The following is a 26,406-nucleotide window of genomic DNA, read 5'->3' on the forward strand; positions in this document are numbered from 1 at the left end:
AAATAGAGCAGCCAGGACACGAACTGGCACCCACATGGGACCCTGGCACATTCAAGGCAGGGGACTTCAGCCACTAGGCTATCGTGCCAGGCCCTTGATAGTTTACATTTTAAGAAAAGAGTTTTATTTATATGAAAGAGTTAGGGAAGATGAGGGAGGGAGAGAGATCTTCAGTATGCTGGTTTGTTTCCCAGGTGGCTGCAGCAGCCAGGGCTGGGCCAGGCTGAAGCCAGAACCAGGAGCTTTGTCATGGTCTCCCACATGAGTGGCAGGGACTCTTCTATACTGCTTTCCCGGGCGCATTGGCAGGGATTGCACGTGGTGTAGCTGGGGCGGAAAGTGGTGCTCATATGGGATGTGACACGGGCAGCTTAATGTGCTGTGCCATGTGCTATCCCCTCAGAGCTTAACATTTGACCTCTAATATTTTCTTTCCTAGGGAACCAACGGCCCAGTGAGATTCAGTCTAAAAAGGCCTCAACACCAATTTCAAAACCACTTGATGACATTTTGGACCCTCCCTCCTCTAGTTTTCTGTTGAAGAAGAGGCCGCCTTTTGTTGCGGACGGTGAGTCGCAGTGGACTCAGCTCCCGACTCTGCAGCTGCGTCGAGACAGTAGTGCTGTGATAATTGTTACCGCTGTTAGCCTTCCTGCTTTCCTTATACGTGGCGATTCTTTGGTTTTGTGTAATCTTATTGTAAATGTTGCTATGAGTTCACATATTTATTTAGAATTTTTGCTTTTCCTCCCTTTCTCCTCCCTGCCCATACTTCTGCCTTTCAAGTAAGGTTTTTGTTTGTTTTTTATTTTCAATGATCTTGCTCGGTTCTGCCCTGCGCTCCCCCACCCTTTGTCAAGGTGTCTGCTCAACCTGTTTGGGAGATGGGAGAATAGGGTGCTTTGAGGAGCTTAAGGCTAGAACCATTTGGGCCAGGGTAGTCGCCTGGCCAGGGAGAACCTGGGCGTGATCCATGCCACACAGACAGGGATTCTTGGAAGGGGTCTGAAGCCAGTGCTGTGCAGCTTGGGGTGGTTGCCCGGCCCACCAGGGAGAAGGCCTAGGACTTAAGCCATGCTGTGTGGCCTGGGATTCCTAAGGGGGTTGTGTCCCCACCAGGGCACAGCTGACATGCCTGAGTGGTTGCCTGACCAAATGATGAAGTCCTGGGGCTTGAGTTGTGTGGGCCAGGGCAGTTGCCCAGCCGTGCCAGCTGCCTGTTAGGGGAGGGCCTCACTCAGATGCTGCTGCCCTTCTGCCTCTGCCAGTCCAGTGCAGGACACGGGCCGTTGAGCCTTCCCAGAGTCCCTGCTCACGTCAGGATTGCTCTGGATCCCCTGACTGCCTTAATGCTGAGACCCAAAAGGGGAACTTGAAGCAACCTGAAGTTAGCAATTAGCTTGTTTTTTCTATTTTGACTCCTAGCCCTTCCCTACCTCGCAAGGAATAACTTTGCAACAGTCGGTCACTTTTGTTCTAAAGTTCTCAGCCCTTGTCTGTCTACAAAATTTGTCTTCCAGCAGAAACGCCTTCTGTGAGCGTGGCTCCGAGTGCTAGGAAGCTGGGGGAACCAATCCGAGCAGCTATTCCCTTACAAGCACCCTACCACCCTTCTGAGCCTCGAGCACCCTGCCCCATCGGGAGAGACTACTGGAGATTAAGTCACTGCTCCCCTGCTGCCACCTCTGCTGGAGAGCACATGGCGTCCTCTGTGGTAGGTGGAAAAGCTGCCATTGGGTGGAAACCCATATGGTTTGAAGAGGTCTTTGCCAGACTGGTTAAGTGTATTGCCATAAGCAAAGCAGTGTACTCTGTTTACGACATTTGGGGAGTTATGCGGTCAGGGGAATGTTCCATCTACTGGTTCGCTCCCCAGATGTCCACAATGGCCAGGGCTCGGATACACCAAGGCCAGCAGATTTTTTCAGGTCTCCCACAGGGGTGAGCAGGGAACAGTCACCCAGCCCAGCCTTGTTTTCCCCAGGCCTTGAGCAGGGAGCTGGATCAGTGAAGGAGACGCATATGGTACCACACATAGTGGCTTTACCCACAACACCAATCCCAAAGCATTGTGGTTGCTTGGTTGGTTTTTTAATTTCAAAGGCAGATTTTAAGATTTATTTATTACATTTTTTTTTAAGATTTATTTGTTTATTTATTTATTGGAAAGTCAGATATACAGAGAGGAGGAGAGACAGAGAGGAAGATCTTCCATCTGATGGTTCACTCCCCAAGTGAGCACAACGGCCAGTGCTGTGCTGATCTGAAGCCAGGATCCGGGAGCTTCTTTCGGGTATCCCACACAGGTGCAGGGTGCCAAAGCTTTGGGCCGTCCTCGACTGCTTTCCCAGGCCACAGCAAGGAGCTGGATGGGAAGTGGAGCCACCGGGATCCTGGCGCATTCAAGGCGAGGACTTTAGCTGCTAGGCTATGCCACCGGGCCCAATATTACATTTATTTTTATTGGAAAGGCGGATATACGGAGAGGAGGAGAGAAAGAGAGGAAGATCTTCCATCCGATGATTCACTCCCCAAGTGACCACAACGACTGGTACTGTGCCGATCAGGAGCCTGGAGCCCTTCCAGGTCTCCCATGTGGGTGCAGGGTCCCAAAGCTTTGGGCAGTCCTCGACTGCTTTCCCAGGCCACAGGCAGGGAGCTGGATGGGAAGTGTGGCTGCTGGGGTTAGAACCGGCGACCACACATGGGATCCTGGCGCGTTCAAGGCGAGGACTTTAACCACTATGCTATCACACTGGGCCCTCAAAGGCAGATGTTACAGAGGTCTTCCATCCACTGGTTCACTTCCCAAATGGCCACAATGGCTGGAGCTGAGTCTAGTGAAGCCTTGAGCTGGGTCTCCCACATGGATGTAGGTGTCCTAAGAACTTGGACCATCCTCTCCTGTTTTTCCCGGCCACATGCAGAGAACTGGATTGGAAGTTGAGTAGCCGGAACGTGAACTGAGGCCCATCAGGGATGCTGACACTATAGCCTGGAGAATTAGCCTGCTGTGCCGCCTTGTGGCCCCATGCATTGTGCCTCTTAAATGTACTTTTATGTGTACTTGTATGTTCTTATTCTGTGAAGGCAGCACAGGAGCTGTAAGAGCTATAAAGGTCAGCACATGTGAAATTTTTATTTTGTGCGAGTTATAGTTCTGGGTGCTTTACAGGTATTAGTTTATTCTCAAAACAGCCCTGAAGTGGATCTTTCTTTTCCTTGGAGAAACTGATCTAGAAGGATCAAGCAGCTTGTCTGCAGTTGCACAGCAATTGTATCATCAAGATTTGAGCTTAAATCGTCTGACTTCAGATTCCATATTTTATCTCCTTAATTATTTACCTTTTTAGGGAAGAAAGTTTGAGAAAAATTCATTCTAATGCTTTTTATCCATCATGAACCAGTGTTACTTATTTGACCCTTTTTTTCTTTTGGAGAAAAAAATCCCTTCTTACGTAATCATCCTGTTCTCACTTCCTAAGAAGAACGTGCAGGCGGATGCACAGGGTGAATTGATACATGGTACAGCATGTAGAGTCGCCTCGTCTCAACTAAGATGCCTGAATCCCATAGCAGAGCGTTTGGGTTTGATAGCCCTCCCCAGCTCCCGATTTCAGCTTGCCAGTGTAGCCCCTGGCACACAGCAGTGATGCTCAGACGCCGAGTGCCTGCCACCATGGGAGACCTGGTTGAGGAACTGGATCATGGATGGCTTCAGCCTGGGCTTAGCCCATCACTGTGCAGGGGTGGTGTGAGCCAGTGGATGAAAAGATAGTCTTTTAACGTTTCTCTGTTTTTCTGCCTCTCAATTTATAACAACAGCAAACTGATATATTCTTACAAAAATTTTCATCAGTTTCTAAGTACAAAGATCAAATAAGCATTGTTAGGTAACCATCTTTTAAATGTATTTATTCAGACACAAGGCTGGCCAGAGGAAAACAGTCCTAGGAGCATGGTTGCCTTTGAGGAAGGCGTGAGAAGTGGGGAGGCAGGCTTGGTCCAAGTGTTTTGGCCTGGGTGACAATTTTGAAGTAATGAACTGGACTCATTAAGTTTTTAAAATGTGATTGTATTATAGTTATTTATTGAAAAGTATTGCATTTTGTTTTACTTTAATAGAAGGCAAAGCTACTGAAGTGAAATTGAAGATACTGTGCCTTCAAACATCAAGTGTTTCTTCACCAGAGAAAATGTTTTCTAAGATTTTCTCCAAATTTAAATCAGTTAAGAGACATACACTTCAAGAAATATCTGTTTTGGGAAGTTTCATCATTTGTACAATCTATATTGACTCCTTGATCAATTTTTTCATTGTCCAGGTATAGCTGGAATTCTGGAAATCTTATTTTTCTTTACTGTCTGGGTTTTAAAAATTAAAAAAAAATTTTTTATTAGAAAGTCTGATATATAGAAGAGGAGAGAGAGAGGAAGATCTTCCATCTGCTGATTTTTCTCCCCAGGTGACCATAATGGTCACAACTGAGCTATCAGAATCCAGGAGCCAGGAACTTCCTCCGGGTCTCCCACGCGGGTGCGGGGTCCCAAGACTTTGAGCCATCCTCGACTGCTTTCCCAGGCCACAAGCAGGGCCACCGGAATACGAACCGGTGCCCATATGGGATCCTGGCACATGCAAGGCAAGGACTTTAACCACTGGGCCACCACATTTTGCCCTAATGTCTGGTTTTTAAAGACTTTTATTTGAAAGGCAGAATTAGAGATCATCTGCTGATTCACTCCTCTGTTTGATACCACACCAGGCCAAAGCCAGAAACCCAGAGCTCCATGTGGGTCTCCCACATATGTTTACATATGCCCATGTATGTGGGCCATTCTTCACTGCTTTGCCAAGCATATCTTCGGGGAGCTGGATCAGAAGCAGAGCAGCTAGGACTCGGACCAGCACTGTGACTTGGGATCTTGGTGTTGCAGATAGCAGCACAGGCTGCTGTGCCTCAGCTCTGGGCCCTGACATTCCATGTGTGAGAAAGCCTCCCCTGCCATCTTACCTGACCGGCATCCTAAGCCATACTTTTTCCCTAAGTACAAGGTCTACAGACATTGCTCGAGCCCTTTGATAGATTCCTTTAAAAACAAATGTGGAGATTTAAAGGACTTGGTTTTGTGTCACAGATCCTTCTGCGTGCATACCCAGAAAGGTTCTGTGTGTTTTCTCTAGCTTTTTCAAGTCAAGTTTTTCTTGCTTTTAAACAGGATCCAGATGATAGAGTTTTTATAACTTCCCAGTTACCTGAAGATGGCACACAGGAAATGCACCCGGCTCAGGTCCAGGAGCCGAGGACAAGGAAGCTTCCCAAAGGAAGAAGGTAAAGCAGTGTTGTAGTCCGAAACGGAGGGAGCTGGAAAGTGAGGCACTGTGGTTATTCTGAAGGAAGTAAGATGTACTGGCTACTTAACTGTCACATGGTCATTGTTGTTACAGAAGTGAAAACAAAGCTGCAGCCTCTCCCAGGGATTCATCGTTCTCCCACAGGCCTAGGCAGAGGTTAACAGAGCAAGAATTACATGAAGTATCCAAGAAGCTGTCTCAGCGGCTCTCTGAACTGGACTGGGCAAGCCTTGTTTTTTCATTTATATTGAGATCGCTGTGGATTAGTAATCATTGAGGTGATTTCCTAGTTAAGGTGAAAGCTAGACTTAGATATTGGAGAGAAAAGTAACATTGATTTATTAGAAGCAAAAAACATCATCCATGGGTTTATTCCACAAGTGGCTGTAATGGATGGTGCTGGATGAGGTCAAAGCCAGGAACCAGGGTTTTCCCATGTGGGTAGCAGGGGCCCAAGCACTTGGGCCTTCCTCCACTGCTTTCCCAGGCGCATTAGCAGGGAGCTGGCTTGGAAGTGGAGCAGCTGAAACTCGAAATGGCTCCTATGTAAAATGCCAGTGCTGCCAGACCCACTATGCCACAGTACCAGCCCCAAACATTGTCTCCCTAGGTACTACGAGAACACCGCAGTCAAGCAGGTAGGCCATGAGCAGTGATGTCTGCTTTGCATGATGGAACCTAGTATGGTACTGATACACCTAATTGTGGTAAATTCTGGTAAAAATCACTTAATGATAAATGAAGACGTGAGAACTGTCTTTAAAAACTTCTATGTAGTTTCCCTTCTTGTTACTAGGTAAAATATTGTATGAGTAATTTATTCTCAAGGAATTTTATAATTTGGGGGCGTCCTTTGATGGATATTAAATCCTTGTTTGTGTGACTTAGTCTCTAGCTCTGCTATACATCCTTTACATGCTACATATGCATAAGCAGCTGAAAACTATCAGCTGAAGCTCCTTAAAGATGCTATCTGCTACCAGTTTACATGCCTTAAGTCAGTGAAAGATGGGAAAAATTTGTTCCACAGATGTTAAAAAGTGCCTTGGGTGATCGAATTAAAGAAAAAGCAACTCAAGAAGAAGACAGTGGAAGTGAAACAGCCGAGAGCGGCAGAGAGGAGACCCTGTCCCGGCACAGTGACAGCATCATGGAGTATGGACCCAAGAAGCGGAGGCCAGGTACCTGCTGCAGGGACCCACAGGGCAGGGCCGGGGGAGGCCCAAGGGAACTACCAGTCCCATCCTTTCTTTTTCTTTTTCTTTTTCTTTTTCTTTTTTTTTTTTTTAAGATTTGTTTATAGGAAATGCAGATTTACAGAGAGACAGAGAGACCTTTCTGTCTCTCTGTCTCTCTGTCTCTCTGTTGGTTTACTTCCGAAATGCACAACAGTCAGAACTGAGCTGATCCAAAGCCAGGAGCCAGGGGCTTCTTGTGGGTCTCCTATGCACGTGCTGGGTCCCAAGGCTTTGGGCCATCCTCGACTGCCTTCCCAGGTCACAAGCAGGGAGCTGGATGGGAAGTGGAGCAGCCAAGACACAAACCAGTGCCCACATAGGATGCCAGAGGATTAGCCAATTGAGCCATCATGCCATCCCCAGTTCCATCCACTTCTAATGACTTTCTCACTTTAAATATTTCAAAAAGATGGATTAAAAGTAATATTAGACACCTTTATCTTTACCATCTATAAGTGGCAAGTGTTAACATTTATAGTTGCTCTAGCCCTTTTGTGTTTAATAAAACAGAAGGGTCAGTCTTGATGCAGCAGGCTAAGCTATAACTCATGTCAGAACATTAGTTCAAGGCCTGACTGCACCGCTTCCTATCCAGCATCCTGTGCACACACTTGAGAAGGCGGCAGAAGGCGGCCTGACTGGGATAGGGTTCCTGGTTTGGGTAAGGCCCAAACCTGGCTGTTTAGGGAGTGGACTGGCACATAGATATGTCACTCCTTGTCAATAAGTTCTACAAAAAACAAAACAAAACAACAACAACAAAACCAGCTGTACCCTCTGTTCTCCTCCATTAGCATTTCCCTGCTCTCAACCCAGTAAGAGTCCATGCCTCAAACTAGGACTTAACTGTGGCACCACACCTAACCATTTTTATATTTGATAGCATGTTTAGACTGATACCACGTAAGCTATTACGTAGCTTTCTTGTATCTGTAGAGATTCTGAATGTGTTTTCACTGATTATCCCATTTTCCACTGTTGGACAGGTAGATTGTTTCCAGTTTCCAGAAGCTTCCTTAGGATTTACATCTGGTAGAACTGCTGGATCATGGGACTTTTTCATGCTTGCCTGTTTGCCACCAAGTGATTGTACCCCTGTATTCCAGTTAGCACGTGGCAGTTTGATTTGCAGATACGTCTTTCTTTGTTCACATCCGAGCAGTTATCCTGTTGTCCACCAACTAAAATTCTGTTTTGCATTTAGTTTCATCGACTTTGGTCACTCATTTTTTTTTTCTTTATAAACTGTTTGTTTCATCCAAATTTAACTTCTTCAAAAATGCCTTTTCCTTGACTGGTTCATCTCCTCTCCCTTAACTAGTTGACTGCTCTCTCTGCAGCCTTAAGTAATAACTTCTAAAGATTGATTTATTTGAAACACAAAGTTCGGGAGAGACAGAATCCTCTACCCACTGATTACAGAGGCCAGGAACCTTTTCTCTTCACCTGAGTGGTAGGGGCCAAAGCACTTGCGCTGTCTCCCTCTGCTTTCCCAGAAGCATTAGTGGGAGCGGGATTGGAGGTGGGACAGCCAGGACTTGATCTGGTGCCTGTATGGAATGCTAGCACTCTAGGCAGCAACTTTACCTGTTACACCTTAGCACTGACCCCTAATTTTTGTAAGATTTAATTACTTATGGGGCCAGGGAAATGTTTCAGCTGGCTTATCCTCTACCTCAAAATGCTGGCATCCCATATCAATGTCAGTTCATTTCTCAGCTGCTCCATTTCCCATCCAACTCCCTGCTTATGGCCTAGGAAAGCAGTGGAGGACGATCCAAAGCCTTGGGACCCTGTATCCACATAGAACATTTGGAGGAGGCTTCAGATTGACTCAGCTCCTGCTGCTGTGGTCATTTGGGGAGGGAACCAGCAGACCTTTCTATCTCTGTATGTCTGCCTTTCCAGTTAAAAAAAAAATGATTTATGTATTTCAAAGGCAGAGAAATACTCAGGTTGCTGGTTCACTACCCAGATAGCCACAAGAAGCCAGGGCTAGGCTGGGCCAAAGCCAGGAGCTAGGAACTCTATCTGGCCTCACATGGGTGGCAGGGCCCCAAGCATTTGGGCCATCTTCCACTGCTTTCCCAGGTACATTAGCAGGGAGCTGGGTCAAAAGTGAAACATCCTAGGCCCAATGCAATGGCTCAATGGCTAAGTCTTATCTTGCAAGCATTGGGACACCGGTTCGTGTCCTGGTTACCTCACTTCCCATCCAGCTCCCTTTCCCTGCTAGTGGCCTGGGAAGGCAATAGAGCATGGCCCAAAGCCTTGGGACCCTGCACCCCATGGAAGACCCAGAAGAAGCTCCTTGCTCCTGCCCTCTGATTGGCTCAGGTCTAGCCACTGCAACTACTTAGGGAGTGAACCAGCGAATGGAATATCTTTCTCTGTCTTTCCTTCTCTATGTGAATCTGATCTGCCTTTTTCATGAAAAGGAGGAATATCTGAGACTCCAGCAGACAATCGGTTGCCAGTGGGTTCCAGTGGGTTAGATTTGAAACTAACCCCATTGCTAAGCAACTGCGTATTGCATACTTGAATTATCCCGTTACGGAAAAACATCGTAAGTTAAAATATTGTTTTGATTGGGTCTTCAACTTCTAGAGACCCCATTGTAGCACCTATCATTTGCAACATTGCACAAGTCAGTTATGTAAAATATTTTCCTACAATTTAAATGAAGAAATATTTGAATAAAAATAGAACAAGAAGGAAAGCTCAGAGAAATCTGCATTGTATGGGAAATTGTATTTATGAAGGTATCAATCCAACTTCCTTGCCCCTGGGGTGACATTGCATTGGTTACCCGTAAAGGCATGGGCTGCCTGTGCTCACAGCTAGCTGGTACCCAAGCACGTCTATAAGGACGGAACATGGAAAGATTGAAAGAAATGACTTAGATCTTCCGCAGTGTGAATTAAGAGGGCTCAATGGCTACTGTTCCTCGGAACCTAGATGGTTTGCTGGATGACTTCAGGCACTGCAGTCTCCCTCCCATCACCGGTGCTTCGTGGACAACAGGTGCTGCCTATGTGGCAATCAGTCCCAAAACGGACACAGACTCTAAGGAGTCGGCTGTACTGAGACTGCACACACGTCCTTGTATTTTTGTAGGGAGTATGACTAAACAAATTGGTTATAAAAGTAAGCATAGCTGCCGCACTCACTCATCAGGATCCTTGAATTTGTTTCAGACCGACTATCCGGCTCCCATTTTAACCTTTCTAGCCATCAGGAGCTAATGGTGCACCTCTGCATTACAGGGCCATCTGCGCACAGGAAGCCTCCTCACAGATCCCACTCGCTCTCTCCGTCCCCAGTGAATAAACACAAGCAGCTCCATTTAGAGAGGAGAAAGCACAAGCCGAAAGAAACAGCGGTCCGCCAGGTCCAAGCCAAGGTATCCCATGTCTTTACTACTGTTGGATGGCAGGCACTTCTGTTTCCCTGAGCTAGGTGCCACAGTGAACATGTTTATTTACTTGAAATTTTTGAGGGGCAGAAGCAGTAGAAGTTCCCATCCCCAGATGCCCACAGTGGCCAGGACTGGTTCAGGGGCAGAAGTACAGTCCCCAAGAGCGGTAGAAACCTAATTATTTCTCCTCATTGCTACTTCCCAGGGTTTGCAGTAGAGGAAGCTGGAAACAAACAGCTACTCGAATGTAGGACACAGGCATCTTAACTGTTGGATTAAACCAAGATGCTGTTTAAAGGCTTAAGATGCATTTAATATCCTTGAGATGAGTGGGTGAGAACTGTGTGATACAGCTTATATTCCTGTTAGGGAGCACAAAGTTACACTCTTGAAATGCGTAAGAAAATTATCTGGTCAGGTCCCAGTGAGTTGGTATTTTCCAGTAGCTTCAAAGATGAAGAGATTTTAAGAAAAATTAAACATGACAGACCACTAAAGTTAGAGAGAAGATGAAGAGAGTACCTAAGCTAAGAGCAAGAGGAGGTAGGATTCAGCGAGGGGCTGGTGTGGTTATGAAGACTGACCTGAGGAGCAGAAATTTAAAATACGAGTTTGGAACACCTTACTTGCTGGGGCCTACATTGTCTCCAAGGGGGTTAAGCTGCCACATGCAATGTGGATACCCATCTCAGAGGTGTGGCTGCAGTGCCCGGCTGCTCTCCTTCTGATCCAGCTTCCTGCTAAGGTGCCTAGAAAGGCAGAAGATGGCCCGTGTAGTACCGGAGTTCCCAGGATCCTGGTTCCAGCCTAGGTCAGTGCTGGCTGTTGCAGCCGTTTGGAGAGTGAATTACTGGATGGAGGATTAATCTCTGCCTTTCAAATTATATAAACTTTTTTTTTAAAAAATTGCTTGCTCTGTTTTATAACATAGGATTTATAATGGTGACAACAATTTCATTTTTTTTTCTTATAATTTTTATTTCTTTAAAAGGCAGTTACAGGGCCTGGCGCCATGGCCTAGTGGCTAAAGTCCTCGCTTTGGACGCACCGCGATCCCATATGGGCGCCAGTTCTAATCCCGGCAGCTCCACTTCCCATCCAGCTCCCTGCTTGTGGCCTGGGAAAGCAGTCGAGGACGGCCCAAAGCCTTGGGACCCTGCACCCGTGTGGGAGACCCGGAGGAGGTTCCTGGATCCTGGCTTTGGATCGGCATAGCATCGGCCATTGTGCTCACTTGGGGAGTGAATCATCGGATGGAAGATCTTCCTCTCTGTCTCTCCTCTTCTCTGTATATCTGACTTTCCAATAAATAAATAAATCTTTAAAAAAAAAAAAGGGCAGTTACAGAGACGAGGAAAGACAAATCTTCATCCACTAGTTACGTCCTGAATGGTTGCATTGTCTGGGGCCAGGCCGAAGTCAGGAGCTTCTGCTACGTCCTGTCAGTGCAGGGACCCAGGCACTCCATTGTTCTCCTGGCGCATTAGAAGGAAGCTGGATCAGAACTAAGACTCTGAGTATTACGATAATTATCAAAATTTAAATGAAATTTTACATAATGTATTTTTTAATGTGCTAATTACAGATCTGTTAGAGCAATGTATCTTTATGAATTACAGTCTGAATGGATTTTTAAATGAATTAGGTTCATATTTTAGGGGAAGCAGGATCCTCAGTGAACTTTTTTCTCATTTTCATTTGTACATGTGTTTAATATATTCTTTTCCCTTGTAGGCACTAAGTGAAGCATTTGAAAAGGAACTGAGAAGAAATAAAGTTCAAGAGAATGTTGGATCTCTAAGGATAAATGAGGAGGAGGAAACAGTGGGTAAAAGTCTCTGCTGTATTAAATGCCACTTGATCAGAGCAGCAGTAAATACAATTTTTTTTTAAAGAAAACAGGACTAATAGGAACTTAATCGCTAGAAAAAGGCAAGACTTCCTTTCGTGTTGTAAGACTTTATCTTACAAGTTACTAAAATAAGGCAAGAGATAGGTACCAAAAAAGAAAAAAAATCAAGTTTTCAGGGTTTTTATTGAGTAGTTCACCTAGCCAGGGTTTAAGAAAATCCCCTAGCTGACAGAGAGAGCGAGAAGACCGAGAACCCTGCTGCCCTGGGTTGACAGCAGCAAAGAGGAGGGGTTTACACTAGATGCACCGCAGCGCTGCTGGAGAAGACCCATCTCTGTGAAGGTGCTAGCAGGCGGATCAGGTAGTTCATGATGCAACCATGCTTAGGGTCTAGCACTGTGGTGACTGAAACTTGAGGAAAAAAAATTTTTTAGTTCTTTTTTAGATTCCAGGAGATGTCAGAAGGCAAAAGATGCCTTGTGGAATCCGTGACTACTACCCAGGGTTTAGAAATCTAGGTGGTGATTTGGCTAGGAATTAGCTAGTTGTTTTTGTCAATGTGTAAGCTATAAAATGATACATGAAAGAGCTGTTAGACCTCTCGTTTCTGTTCTGTTTTCATCTGCTTCGAAGGAAGAAACACCCAGAGAAGCTGTTCATAAAGGAACTCTAAAACATATTCAGCCCTGGAAGACTTACTCTGGAAAAACCACAGCTCCAAAGCCAAATAAAGTTGTTCCAAGTAAGAACCACAAACCTGTACTTTAGGGAAAACTAATGGCCTTTCAAAGGACACGCACTGAAACTACGTCCTAGGTAGCTTCAGAACGTTCCTCTTTCACTGCCATGTGGCTGGTTCTGTGTAGCGAGCTACGTGTATTAAGGACCCTTGGAGACTTGTTGATGGTCAGCAGTGCAACACTGGGCTGCTACTTGCTTGCGCCAGCCTGTGCTCGGTGGTCACTCCCCCAGTGGCCTTGTGTTTCTGGGGGAGTTGCTGTAGGGCAGGCAGAAGGCTTGCCTAGCATCTGTGTGTTCACAGTTGGGCCAGTGAGCACTCAGAACCTTGCTGTCAGGAAGCAAGTCAAGAATGACAGACTTTGATCATTCCCCAAAGCCTTTTGGCCTTCTTGCCACATCCCATTCAACAGACTTCTACTGCGAGGGCTACACATGGAGCTATGTTCTTTGCCGAATCAGAACCGTATCACTTCAACAAGTGTTGACTGCTGGGACAGTGGGGTGAGTCCTGTTGGCAAATCCTCAGATAAGCGTCTCCTTCTGCCTTGCAGTGAAGGTGAATGAGTACAGTCTGCTGCCCCTTATGCTGGAGCAGTTCCCATTCCTCTGTGTGTCGGGCCCTACACTAAGCAAAATGTGGAAGCAACAAATCACACAGGTTGAACAGCTCAGAAAAGATGTATGCAGAGAAAACCGATCGAAGAAGAAACTCCAGGATGAGGTAAGTCACGTCGCTTTTGGAGGAAGGACTATAAACCAGAAAAAGAGCTCTTCTGAGGATCTTGCAAACTACATTTCTAATCTCCTTGCCTTTGTGTCCCCTTAAGATAGAAGCAGCCCTGAGAAGGCATGACCTCCTCACCGCACTTGTCAAGAAAGAATATGAACACAACAGGAGACTGGTACGTCCAGAGCCAATGGCCTACGAGTTTGAATTGATGTTAACATTCATGGCTTTATTTGTACCAGCTGGGTAACAGCCCTCCAGATTCCTACATCTGACACTCAGCGTAGGGACATACCTCAAGCAGGGCTCGGGAACCCTTTTCTGACAATGGCAATTACATATTTATAATATTCACAGATCACACAAAATCTTTGATTTGGCAGTGCTATAAGCTTATTGCATTTTAGTTGCTGCCTGTAGGTGCCTTGGAGGGCCGTACCAGATGCTTCCCAGGCAGTCTGTGACCCATGGGGCGAATGTCCCCCTTCCTCCTGATGCAAGGGGAAAGTGCATATAGTTTCATGTAATCTGTGGTCACACCTCAGGTCTGTTGGAAAAAACCCTAAGGCTGTGAAGTGCCTTGCCCTGTGTCTAACCGTGCTCAGCCAAGGGCATGCGGGAGAGTTTAATCCACTTCTGTCTCCAGCCTTCACAGCCACTTCCAAGGGGGCACATGGTGGCAGCTTAGTGCTTTTTGCCTTCTCTTATATTCTCAGGTTTCTAGTAGGGTTGAGTTAGTCTGCCAGCCTCCATGAAGAGATTTTAAAAGCTTAGGTTGAGTGTTAAGTTTAAATAAGCCATAAGAATTACAGTCCTAGGCAGTTGCATAAAAGCCATCTCAGGACACTATGGTACTGATATCCAAATGATTGTGAACCAAAGTTGAAGGCTTTATGCACGTGATTTCATTTCATACTCACCACTGTTAGATACTGTCTCATTTTCTTAGTTCGAGCCTACTTAAATATTCTTGGCTTAAGCTTGAAGTCACAGTGTGCCATTTTCTTACTGCTTTTTTTTTTAAAGATTTATTTATTTTTATTACAAAGTCAGATATAGAGAGAGGAAGATCTTCCGTCTGATGATTCACTCCCCAAGTGAGCGCAATGGCCGATGCTATGCCGATCCGAAGCCAGGATCCAGGAACTTCTGGGTCTCCCACATGGGTGCAGGGTCCCAAGGCTTTGGGCTGTCCTTGACTGCTTTCCCAGGCCACAAGCAGGGAGCTGGATGGGAAGTGGAGCTGCCGGGATTAGAACCGGTGCCCACATGGGATCCCAGTGCGTTCAAGGCGAGGACTTTAGCCCCTAGGCCATGCCACCGGGCCCTCTTACTGCTTTTTTAAAGTAGCATCTGAATGTAGTTTAGCAGCCCTTTGGTGGAAGAAGGAGATCTCCCCGTTACCCACACGCGTGCTCAGGCTCACAGCTGCCCTCTGCTGCACAGGGCCTGTCACGGCTGCCGTTGGCATGATGGAGCATCCAAAGGCCTCAGAGTTTGGGGGCGGTCAGCAGTCCCTCTACCCATTAGCAGGCTGTAGACAGGAAGGGGATGTCATAGGAATTAAAGCATGGGTTTGCTTTCCTCCTAACTTTATCCCTTTGTCTTTTTTTTTTTTTTTTTTTTTAAGCAAGAGTTCAAGGACCGCATTCACAGACAGAGGTTGACACAATCAAAGATTAAAGAAAACCGCCAGCAAATTGTTCGTGCCCGGAAATATTATGATGATTACAGAGTTCAGTTGCGAGCAAAAATGATGAGGATGAGGACCCGGGAAGAAATGGTAAACAGAGCCTTTGTATTCAGTTCTATTAAGAGTTGTGTCTAACTCTTGTCGCGGTTTGAGTGCAGAGCACCTGTAAACCCTAAGAGGTGTGCCCTGAGTGCACACGTGTCCCTTGTGCATTTCCGTCTATTCTCGGCATTCGTCTGCATGTGAGGTCATTCTTGCCTCTGTCCTTGCATGCATAGGGTTCTCTCCAACACAGCTGCCCTAGGGTTTGGGGCTTGGTAAAGACCAGAATCCACCTGAAGTCAGGTGCAGTGTGAGGCAGCTGTGCTGCGAGCTCTTTCTATACCATCTCCCAATGAAGCGGAAATGAGATCTCTGTAATCCCAAACTAATGGTACATTTCAGCTCCAGGGTGAGGCAGTAATACTAGTTACCTGGATTAAATACTCAGTAGTATCTTTCTTTAGAAAGAGCTAAGGTAATACAAATTGGGACCAGTACTGGATCAAGAATTCTTGCTAAGGGAGGGCAAATGGGCACAGGAAATGGCACAACTGCTTTGGGCAGACACTTAAAAAGCTACTGTATAAGGTATTGCATAGTTGCATACCTCCAAACAAAAAGCTGTACAGACATGGTTTACAGCATTATTTACAAAAACCAAAAAAGCAGATAAGCCCAGTGCTCTTTTCTGATGAGTGGATAAGCAATGTTTACTGATAAAGAATATGTGGCAGTAAAAAATGAAAGTATTGATTAAGAAGCCAAATACATTGGGCCACATACTATGTGATCCTATTTAGAGAAATGCCCAGAATAGGCAGAAAATGGATTCGTGGGGTGGGGCTAAAAGGAAAGGAGGGGAGAAGGTGTGACTACAAAAGGAGGTAAGCGTTCCTTTTTGGGGTAACGAAGATATTCAGAAGTGATAGTCGCACAACTCCAAGTATAGCCTACTAAATGCGTGCATTTTGAAAGGGCTAGTTTTATGGAATGGGAATAATATCTCCCTAAAGTTTTTTAAACATTATGAAATATACAGCTCTAGCTGGGCAGAATGATGATACTCAGTGAAAATTTAGCATTTTATTTTTGTGATTAACAGATCTTTAAGAAACTGTTTGAAGAAGGCTTACAAATTCAGAAGCAAAGATTACGAGACCTAAGAAACTATGCTAAAGAAAAGCGGGATGAAGAGAAGAGACAGCACCAGAACGAACTGGACTCGCTGGAGAACTACTACAAGGACCAGGTGGGCTCGCTGCTGCGTGCTGGTGTTCCCGTGTGCTTGTTCCCGCACACCAGTGTCGCACCTCACCTCCACATACTAACTTACAACTTGGCACTGACAGGTTAGAAATTAAGCTAGTGCTTGGCCTTAGCACATAGTGGATACTGTCTCATTTCCACTGAAGTAAAGATTTTAAACCTGTGAACATTTGCTGTAAGATTTACTAAGTTTGAGCTACAAACTGCTGTGTTTTTTTCCTTTATGAACAGTTCTCATTACTGGCAGAAGCCATATCGCAGGAACGTCAGGAACTTAAAGCCAGAGAGAAATCCCAGGCCCAGGTAACACTGAATAGGGTGGAAATAATTCATTTGGTTTTAGGGGATAGAAATGATGTTACGCCTTTTAAGAGATTATTAATGAAGAATTGTACCTGTGATTCAAGACACTGTAATCACCTGCTGAGGTCTCCTAAGAGGTGCTGTTCAATTAGGAAACTTGTAGAGGAGCCTGCCGTGCTGGAGGGTGGAGCGGGGCAGCAGAGGCGAGGGCCCGCACATCGGCTTGGAGCCACAGGCCCACGCGTGCTGTCTTGCAGATGCTGCATAACGCGAAGAGGGAGCTGAGAGCGAAGATGGAGCGAGAGATCCAGCAGCTGCAGCACATGATAACACAGAATGACGATGACGCCTTCTTCCGGGAACTGGAAGCCGAACGCTTCCGGTCGCGGCTGCAGCTGGCTTCGTTTCAGTACAGTAAGAGTCCCTTCCCTTGAGACCTTCACCAGGGCAGAGCTAGAACCAAGTTCAACAGTCTCTACCGAAGAATCATTTTAAAAAGTTTTATGTATTCAATTACTTTTTAAAATAAAAATTCTTTTCTTAAAGCCTACTGGATTTGAATTCCTGACCTAAACCAAGACTCACGGTACTCACTTTATTAATGAGGTTTGTGCCAGAGTAGTTAACAGAGAGCAACAGAGTAGAGAAAACCCCGTCTGTGGTCAAGAATGCGCCTTCATTCCAAAGAATTAGCACTGTACAGGCTGGCCGTTAGCACTGGGCTCCAGGGCTAAGCCCCAGTGCACTGCACATATGGGTCTGGCCAGCATGACTGGACAATGAGAAAATTGCTGCGCTACAGCTTCTTTCTAGGAGATACAGTCGCAGGGGCTGGAGAGCCAGTTTGCAGACCACAGGTGAGAAGGAGCCACAGTGCACTGGAAATGGCCCCGCCCAAGCAGAACTACACTCAGTGGCGGAATCCTTTGGTGAAAGCCAAGACTTACACACAGCTGAAGATACGGCGACTCTGTTGATGAAAGCCAGAGAGGAGCAGCACAGAGCTGGCAGTGAGCTTAATGCCCCATGGGGGCACAGAGAAGGCAGCAAAGATGAGAGTCCCCAGGGCCCGTGCAGGTGTGAAGGGGTGAGAGCCGACCGTCCTGGAGGAAAGAGTGGGTGAAGATCCACTTCCATGGCCCACGGTGCTGCCCTTGTGGAATGACGGCTGACAGAAGGCTGCACCAGCAGGCAGGGCTTTCTGTGAAGACCTGATGACGCAGCCAAGTTCAGGGCACCATGAAGAGAGACGCGCAAACAACTGTCACACACTGACAAGGCAGCAAACGCCGAAGAGAAATGCATGAGGTGAGGCCAGCAAGGAAAGAACTGGAATCTAGGCTGTGGAGAGGTACAGTGGACCTAAACAGAAAGATTGCTACAGTGTATTCCTGAGTGAAATGGGTAGATCTGAAACTATAAAGTATGCTATTTTAAAAACTGACCAGCTTTATACAATAACAGTACATGTGATTCTGAGTGGCAGATTGTCAACTTTCTGCTAAACATACTTTAACCAATTTGCTTAGGCAACTTTAACATTAAGAATCTTTAGTTTTGGATGGGGGTTCCTGCCTCTGACTGCAGCCTGGCTCAGCTTCGGCTCAGGGCATCCAGGAAGGCAGCCGGCAGATGAAGATCAATAGCTCCCTCAAGTAAATAAATCTTAGAAGAACCAAAATAAAAGCACCATGAGGACCTGGAATAAGCGCATGGAAAATGTGTCTGGTTTTCTCATGAGCTACACAGATTGCAACAACAAAAAATTTGCACCAAAGCAAACATCTTTTAAGTGCATTTTCCATGAACTCTGAACCCACCTCAGGCTTCTGGTAAACAGCAAATAAGATGACAAATGCAGCAAGGAGAAGATGCTGAGATTCGGTTGCTACAGGGAGAGAGTTACCTGAAGCCAGCTTGCTCATCCTCACACTTTCAAACATTATTTAGAAACTGATATAATTATACGGATGCAGGGTCAGTGGTGAAGGGCTGCAGTGAGACGCCTGCTGCGAGAACCAAACCCCTACTGCTCACAACTGCAAACGACAATAACGGAAAGACCAGGAAGGCAAGTTTTTAAAGCAATTCAAGTCTTAAAAAACTATTTTTGGAAGGCAAAGAGATCTTCATTCACTCCTTCATTCCCCCAAATCCCTCCAAACATCCAGGGCTGACCAGACTGAAACCACGACCTGGCTCTTTGGGCGCCAGGGGTTCAAGCATTTGGGCCATCATCCATTGCCTCCCAAGTGCATTAATTGAAGCTCAACTGGAATTGCACCAGCCAGGGCAGTGTGATCTGCTATGCCACAACACCTTGCCTGTCCCTGTCCCCTCCACAGACAATTTTTTTTTTCCTTTTGCCATAGTAGCATGAACACGCACACTTAAGATGATCTGCCTGGGGGCGCAGTGGTTAAGGTCCTCGCCTTGCACGCCCTGGATCCCATGTGGGCGCCTGTTCTAATCCAGCCTGTGGCGCGGGAAAGCAGTTGAGGATGGCCCAAAGCTTTGGGACCCTGCACCTGTGTGGGAGACCCGGAAGAGGCTCCTGGCTTCGGATCGGCATAGCATCAGCCGTTGCACTCACTTGGGGAGTGAATCATCGGATGGAAGATCTTCCTCTCTGTCTCTCCTCTCTGTATATCCGCCTTTCCAATAAAAAAAAAAAGATGATCTGCCTGATTCCAGAGTGACCAAATTTGAGGCATCACGGAGGCAAAGGTCACAGATTCTTCTGGAGTCAAACCAATGTTTTTATCACCAAGTTGGACTTAGGTCCTTGCTAAGCTACGGGATTTGATCATGTGTCTTATCCTGATCAACCTTGTTGCTGAACACAAATCAGTTTAGGGTACTTCAGCTTGAACCAAGACAGAGGCTGGGAACAGTCTGGAAGCTTTCTAGCAGCTTAGCCCAGAGCCTGGCACACAGAAAGGGCACTGCAAATACTTGTGGATGAAGAGAACAAGTCACATTAAGGGCAGAAACATTTTTAAAGTCAAACTTTAAAATCTGGTCTGTGTGCTTTAGTAGGAGTGTTAAGGCGGTGTTCGCCCTTTCTGGGTAATTGCCTCCTTCCTTGCTGTGTGCTGTACGTCCTGTCGGAGGCATCTGGCACGTCACATACAGATCCATGCAGTGAATGACAGGAACCCACATGCAGATAAGACCTCTCATATTAGTCAAGCGAAACTTTTGAGTAATTTATGGATTACAACACCAAAAATCTTTAATGTACTAAAACTTCAAACTATAAGTAAAAACCAATAAATGCGGCAATATAAAATGAAGTAAAAAATGAGATTATAAATGACTACATTTCCCCTTTGAATAATGTACCACTGCTACTCACATGGCACATCCTGGTGGCTCCATCCTGCTGGCAGGCCACATTGTAGGCACACACATCAGCCATTCCTCTTCTACCCGCATATCTAGCTGGACTTGCACCCACTGGCACGTAGAGCTGTGGGCCGTAAACCTTCCTGCCCACTGCTTCTGCTTTTCACTGGGGAATGCCAAATGTGAGGCCCTGCCCACAGCTCCACCCTCCAAGCCCTAACAGACATGGCTGCAGAACAAACCACCAACCATTCTGACCAACCTCAAAACTCCATCACTACACAGCCGTCAACAGCCAGTGCCAGCCAGTGCCGTGCCCTCCTTCCCACTGAAGTGCCCTGAGCTCGCCACAGCTGTGCAAGGGCCCCAGTTCAGGAAGATGCGTTCCTGAGGCTCCCGTTCTACAGCTCTCCAGCTGAGCCTCTTAGAGCCAGTCTGCAGCTTTTTCAAAGCAATTACAAACTCCCGATTCTTTAAAAACAATGCTGTGGCAGTGCAAACAGCATTCATTTTATTGCTCAACACCGCATGGACACATACAATAGTTAATTTTAAAAACCATTTATACAGATGTTATTGATAAAGCTCATGTAACAACTGAGTAAAAATACAAATATCAAAGCTAAAACACTCTGTAATAAATACAAATACAATGAAAATGATAAAACTTTTTTTAAGTCAGTTTGAGAAAAGGAAGAATATTACAAAAAGTGAACTAAGTACATCTAGCAGTAAAACAACTCAGTGTTTGGTACAATCATCATCCTAACACAAGAGTGTTAAAGACCGTAAACGGCACGTGCTCCCCTTAAGCAGAAGCAGCTGCTGGGACCAGACTCCGCACTGAAGCTCAAAGCAGAGTTAGTGTTAACATGAAGTCATTACCTTGTATGTGAAAGGGAAACCTGTGTGTGCTCTGGACTGTAAATACAAGAAAAAAAAAAAAAGACTTGTACAAAATGAGCCCATCCAGGGCAACAAACTATGTGCAAACAAAATTACACTAGCCACGGCACCACTTGGAAACTCGGAGACACACAGCCCTTGGACAGACTCACCTCCACACTGCATGTGAGCTCTACACAGCAGTCACTGCTCATAATTAAGCACTCAGTCATGGCGGAAAGGCAGTCACATGGGAAGGTGACATCACATACCTGAAATAACAGAACTAGAGGGAGGATAAGAAAAAACTCGGTTAAGAGGGACATGTGGAAATAAATATTCACATTAAACATGAAGTGCAAGTCCAAAATTGGATGACATCTTGGGGATTAGTTTGCTTAGCACCTATATGGAAGCAATCAGCAAATAACTAATTCTGAAACTGAAATCACGTTTTCATGTATCACATAGGTGATAATACAGACTGTGTTGGAGGGTAATTTCTTTTAAAGCTCTATCAAAGTTCTGAAGTTAAAAAGGCACTCATTAGCGATGGTATCTGCCTGCTTTACAGTGACCGTAGCATTGCATCCTAACTGCATCCCTGTCCACTAGGACTTGGAGAAAGTGTTCACCATGTAGTTTTACTGAAAGGTTTTAATAGTAGGCACAAACTGTGCTAGTGCTTTAAGACAGAAGAGAGATGGTCCTGAAACAGAAAGGTGCTATAATGAAAGCTAAGAATTACTGATAATGAAAGACACAGAAGCCACTGCTGTACACTTCAAGATGCCCGTTAATACAACCAAGAATGCGATGCAAAAACTGGGAGAAAAGGGCTCGTGTAAGCACTGCAGTTAGGACTGTAAGTAGCTTACTATAAGTAGCAGTTGAATGTGCCCAAATGAACTTAGAGAAACTGCACAAGTAGTTAACTTTTTTTTTTCAAAGCAGCAAAATTTCCACTTCTTTAACTCCCCCAATCTCCCTCCCCAAACTTGCCCAATGAGAACTTAGTGGCGATTAACTAGAGCCGCTCTGGGTACAGGGGCTGGGCAGTTTGAAGCACCCCCTACTCAAACTCCTTGCCCTCCTCTCTGCAGCCATTACTCCTGAGGTGCTCTGAGGAACCCTTCGGCTTCAACAACACAGAAACTGCTCAGTCACATGAGACAACACAGAGGACCTGTTCACTTCTTATTACATATTCAACAGAAGTGGAAAAAAAGTATGCGTTTTGGACGGTTGAACGTAGGAATCCAACCACAATTTCCCATTTTTCCAATTCCTCACCCCACATTTAGGCTGCCTCTGGACTACGCAACGTACTGTACAGCCTGACACCAAAGCAACTGGTTCCCTTACCTCCGACGTTAGCCCATCAATCCTAAGTAACGCATCCCCTGTCCAGCTCCCCCTGCACTCTTCCCACCTCACTGTGGCAGGGACAAGCTGTTTTCTAAGCTTACTGAACAATCTAGAGCAACATTTTTCCTTTTTCATGATTTTAAATTAAGATTGAGCATCTAAACAAAGTTTCAGGATGTTTTACTTGATAGAAATATACACTGCAACTGAAGTATAAATTAGGTGCGTTTGTCAGAGACTTTTTGGTTTACAGGAATAGTATACATACATATGAAGGTAAGCTGACCCAGCAGAGGGATGAAAACCCTGTCCTGTCCACACGCTCCACAGAGCTAGCAGAATGCAGCAATTTAAAATGAAAGCTAAAGCCAAAATACATGATCATATTAATAGAGAAATATTGGGTTTTTTAAAAAAGTTATTTAAGAATGGAGCCCCTGAACATATCTTACTGCAGCAAATAAACTATTAAATTTAGACCACATGGTTGCATTAGAAATCTGACAACCAAAATGACACAGCTGAACTCCAGGAAATTCGTGCTTTAAAAATATAAAAACAACCCACTTAGGCTAGACTGAAACATATATAATGCAAAATATAATGCTCTGTTATAGAAAAACACAAACATGTAAATGGCTTAACTTCTTAAAGATAATGATTCTTTTAGCCAGTTGTTTATAAAGGTAGAATAATTCAAAATAACTTTATTATTTTTTTTATAAAGAACAAGTACAGGAGCTGTTCAAAATCATGTATTTGATCAAAATGAAATGTGACTTGTACCGACTGAAGTTGTCTTGATGTTTGAGAACGTGAAATCTTTGAAGCAATTTGAATAGATTACCTTTTACAAAAATAGTAGTAGTCTTTAAGTGTAGAATACTGCCTAACTCTGGAAATGTAGGAAAAGCCAGCATTCTTTAGGTTCAAGATATTAATTTTAAATAGCAGCTGAATCTGGCCTCATGGCAAAGCATAAAGACCTTTTATTCCTTGAAAAGGAATTTCAGAATTGTCCTTTCCCCTCACAGTGTCCTACAAACAATTTAAGCAGGGAGGGAGGTTTTCCTGTTTTTCAGCATTCTTTCAAATTCTGCTGAAAAGGAGGCGGTCCGGGGTATAAATAGCGTCCAGGTAAGTCCTTGAAGTCCGTCACTCCACAGCAAAGCCACATGTCTCTTCGATGGCCGTTAGCAGCTTCTCATAGAGCTTTTCATAGCTTTCATAGGGCGGAATGTCTATTCGATTGAAGCTGTGAATAAGCAAAACCACATTTTACACAGTTCACGCAAAATAAGTAGACATGTCTAGCAAATGTACACTGGCAATGGCCACACTGCTGTGTCCCACAGAAACTATTAATTTCTGAATAAAATCACGTGAAAGTTGCTTCTCATTCCTCCTTTAAAAAATCTTTATTTACTAGTTCAAACAATGATGAATAATCAAGTATTTCCCCTAAGAACACAGAGTAGGGGTAGGGGTCAGCCACAGTAACTCACCAAGTGTGGGCTTTTGGCAGGTTGTTAGTGCAGGCATCAATCTGGTGTATGGTAAAGAGCCGCGGGCCCGCAGCACCTGCAAGCGAAGGAAACGTGGGTCATGTCACTGCAGGCCCAATCACCAGGCTGTAAAATCTTCGGCTCAGAGTGGAACCAAAACCACAGGGTCCATGGACAGGGAAAGCTGGCAAGCCCACACATGCGACCCAAAGGCAGCAGCAAGGACTCGTCGTTTGAAAGCAGAATTGCTCTTGGATACGGCTGGATTTCTTAATATGCTGGCATTTCAGAAATAGTTCAAAACTGAAATCCTTTTGCCATCTTTTACAGAAAGTCAATATCCCAAAAGAGAGAAAGCTGAAATTACATATGCAAAAACTGAAAAAATGGCAACCTAATGCAAATTTAGATTTCATGATTCCAACTGGGCAGACAGCACAGGTTAACAGCCTATGCCATCAATTCCAGTTAACATGGAAATCCATACAACCAGCTGCAGGACACTGCAGCCCCATTACGCCTCTGCAACAGCCAGGTATTCTCTAAAATGAGACGGTAAACATCACTCGGCAGGCTGAGCCCACACAGTGTGCGACACTGCGGAAACCTGCACCTGCCGGGCTTTGTGCGTCATGCGTCACCAGCAGCGGCAGTTGACAAGGTAAAGGAAGCAGCTGCCACCCAGGATGCAGTTATTAGCAGTATTACCAGTTTATCCAAAAATTAAACAGCTATTCCAAGGAAACAATTCTTTAAAATGGAACGTGGTTGTAAATAAATGGTTGTCATGCAATGGTTTACGGGCTCTGATCAGACAGATGGCTTCCGTGACTCATGTCTGATTCTATTAAGAGAAAGAATGAAAAGGAGACAGGAGAGGCATCCAGGTGGGTAGATGTTTTGCCAAGATGAGTTGTGAAGATGAAAGTGGAAAATTTCCCCTACAACAATGTGCAACAGAATTCAAAGCGAAGTGGCCAGAAGATCAAAGGCAGAGCATTCCCACGTACAGTGCAATCTAACATGCGGCACTCACTACAATCACAGAGAACCCCGCAGAAAAGGCTCTTGGGAGAGGAACAAGAGGAAGGAAGGAGAAGAAGGCATCATGATGTGAGAGTTCCAGGTAAGACACAGAGTGAAAAGAGAATCTGTTCATAAACACATGGTTTGTAAAATATCCATCTTAACCAAACACTGTCATTCCCACCCCCAGCCCAGCCCAACCCAGGGGTGATGCCCAGCGGCATGTCTGTCCCTAGCCTTTTTTACCCTGTAATGCCTTGAAGCCCTGGAGAGGCACTCTAGACGACCCTGTCACAAACTGGAGTAATCGTGCTCGCCGCTCTTCATCAAAAAACTCCACAGCTTTCCAGAACCACTTGACCACGTTGCTGTCTGGCGTGCAGTGTTTCAATCTGGTGTTCACCTTCCAGTCATTCACATCTATCTTTCCAAGTCCGCAAACAATGAGCTGTCAAAACATTACACAAGTCAGTACCCATGGCAACCAAAGCCACACCTTCAATTCCTTATTACATTACTCAGAATTTGAAGTGTTGGCCCTATTTTGGTGGTTTTTAAATTCAAAGTTATACATCACTATCATCTGGAAAGCTTTTCAAGTCCACACCCTACATCTGTGCCCAGAGATGCCAATTCTGGGCATTGGGGGTGGGAAGATGGGAGATTTTAAGAACTCCACAGGCAACTACTTACTGCAGGCTCCTCTAGAGGGCCAGAACCACCACCGCGCTGGAGTGGACGAGACCAAAGAATTCTGTTTCTTAATTTCATAACAGAATTCTACAATTTGTTCAAGTTGAAAGATTAAATACAGTTCCTATGTGCCTTCCACAGACCTGCATCATCTTACCCTGGCAGCCCAGCTCACTCCCTCGGTTAGAAGTTCCCTGCTGTCACAGGGAAGCAACCCCATCTGTTTCACTAGCTCCTGTGAAAACAACCCATGGTGCCCAGCAACCCACAGAATGTGTGCTGAGTAAATAGCACTTATGAATCAGCTATGATTCACTGTGATTAATCTTAAAATCATGTTCAACATAAACTACATGAACACACAGAGAGCTCTGCTTGGCAGCCTCATGCAGGCTCGGCACAGATGAACAAAGTCAAAACCACATTGATATTATCAATGCTCATGTCTCCCTAGGCTCCCAGACCAACACTAATGCCAACCTAACATGCTATGACACTGAATCATGACAATGTGCAAAATAAAATGTAACTGGTGAACCCTCAGTTTTATGTAATAAATCCTGTTAATACAGTACAACACTAGTAATATTTTTTCCTAAAATTATAAGGCTTTGTTAGTAGTGGAAACTACATATTAAACCAACTGCTACTAAACAAAACACCTGACAAAGCTACTGTGGAGCCCTTAAACATTGTTGAATCCAAGCCACACTTCAGAGACACCAGGAAAAAAAAAAAAAAAAAACGAAAAAACTATGGATTTTTGCTTTTAATACAAAAGATAGCACCTAAATTCCTTTCCTTAGAGTAGTGGCAATTACAAGACCAAATTCCACAATCATTGTCTAAACAGATGAAAACCAGATGATATTCTTGCTACATTCTCCTCCTTCTGGCCACTCTGCTACAAATAATTTAATCATACAGATGTGAGGATATAACGAT

The 26,406-nt window shown here is 45.1% G+C and overlaps 2 protein-coding genes across 3 annotated transcripts in view; one reads left to right on the plus strand and one right to left on the minus strand.

The window, feature by feature from the left end:
- The window catches only part of CEP95 (centrosomal protein 95), a 30,851-nt gene extending 13,651 nt beyond the window's left edge, over positions 1-17,200 (plus strand). Inside the window, exons 7-20 of one of the 2 annotated variants that reach the window (XM_040989520.1) lie at positions 440-568; positions 1,521-1,714; positions 5,221-5,333; positions 5,450-5,579; positions 6,387-6,537; positions 9,861-9,997; positions 11,747-11,836; positions 12,498-12,606; positions 13,157-13,326; positions 13,433-13,507; positions 14,963-15,115; positions 16,170-16,316; positions 16,565-16,636; positions 16,894-17,200. In XM_040989520.1, the coding sequence (XP_040845454.1) occupies positions 440-568; positions 1,521-1,714; positions 5,221-5,333; positions 5,450-5,579; positions 6,387-6,537; positions 9,861-9,997; positions 11,747-11,836; positions 12,498-12,606; positions 13,157-13,326; positions 13,433-13,507; positions 14,963-15,115; positions 16,170-16,316; positions 16,565-16,636; positions 16,894-17,070 (1,847 nt within the window). In that variant the 3' untranslated portion in view covers positions 17,071-17,200. The remainder of the gene's footprint in view (positions 1-439; positions 569-1,520; positions 1,715-5,220; positions 5,334-5,449; positions 5,580-6,386; positions 6,538-9,860; positions 9,998-11,746; positions 11,837-12,497; positions 12,607-13,156; positions 13,327-13,432; positions 13,508-14,962; positions 15,116-16,169; positions 16,317-16,564; positions 16,637-16,893) is intronic. The other variant, XM_040989521.1, reaches the window with a different exon arrangement.
- A 3,256-nt stretch (positions 17,201-20,456) lies between these two features.
- Positions 20,457-26,406, minus strand: part of SMURF2 (SMAD specific E3 ubiquitin protein ligase 2) — an 89,116-nt gene continuing 83,166 nt past the window's right edge. Inside the window, exons 17-19 of the mRNA XM_040989522.1 lie at positions 25,015-25,216; positions 23,743-23,818; positions 20,457-23,492 (exon numbers count right to left, since the gene is read on the minus strand). Of these exons, the coding sequence (XP_040845456.1) occupies positions 23,393-23,492; positions 23,743-23,818; positions 25,015-25,216 (378 nt within the window). The 3' untranslated portion in view covers positions 20,457-23,392. The remainder of the gene's footprint in view (positions 23,493-23,742; positions 23,819-25,014; positions 25,217-26,406) is intronic.

The sequence above is a fragment of the Ochotona curzoniae genome, unplaced genomic scaffold (genome assembly GCF_017591425.1).
Source record: "Ochotona curzoniae isolate NIBS_2020 unplaced genomic scaffold, NIBS_Ocur_1.0 contig_523, whole genome shotgun sequence".
Taxonomy (NCBI): domain Eukaryota; kingdom Metazoa; phylum Chordata; class Mammalia; order Lagomorpha; family Ochotonidae; genus Ochotona; species Ochotona curzoniae.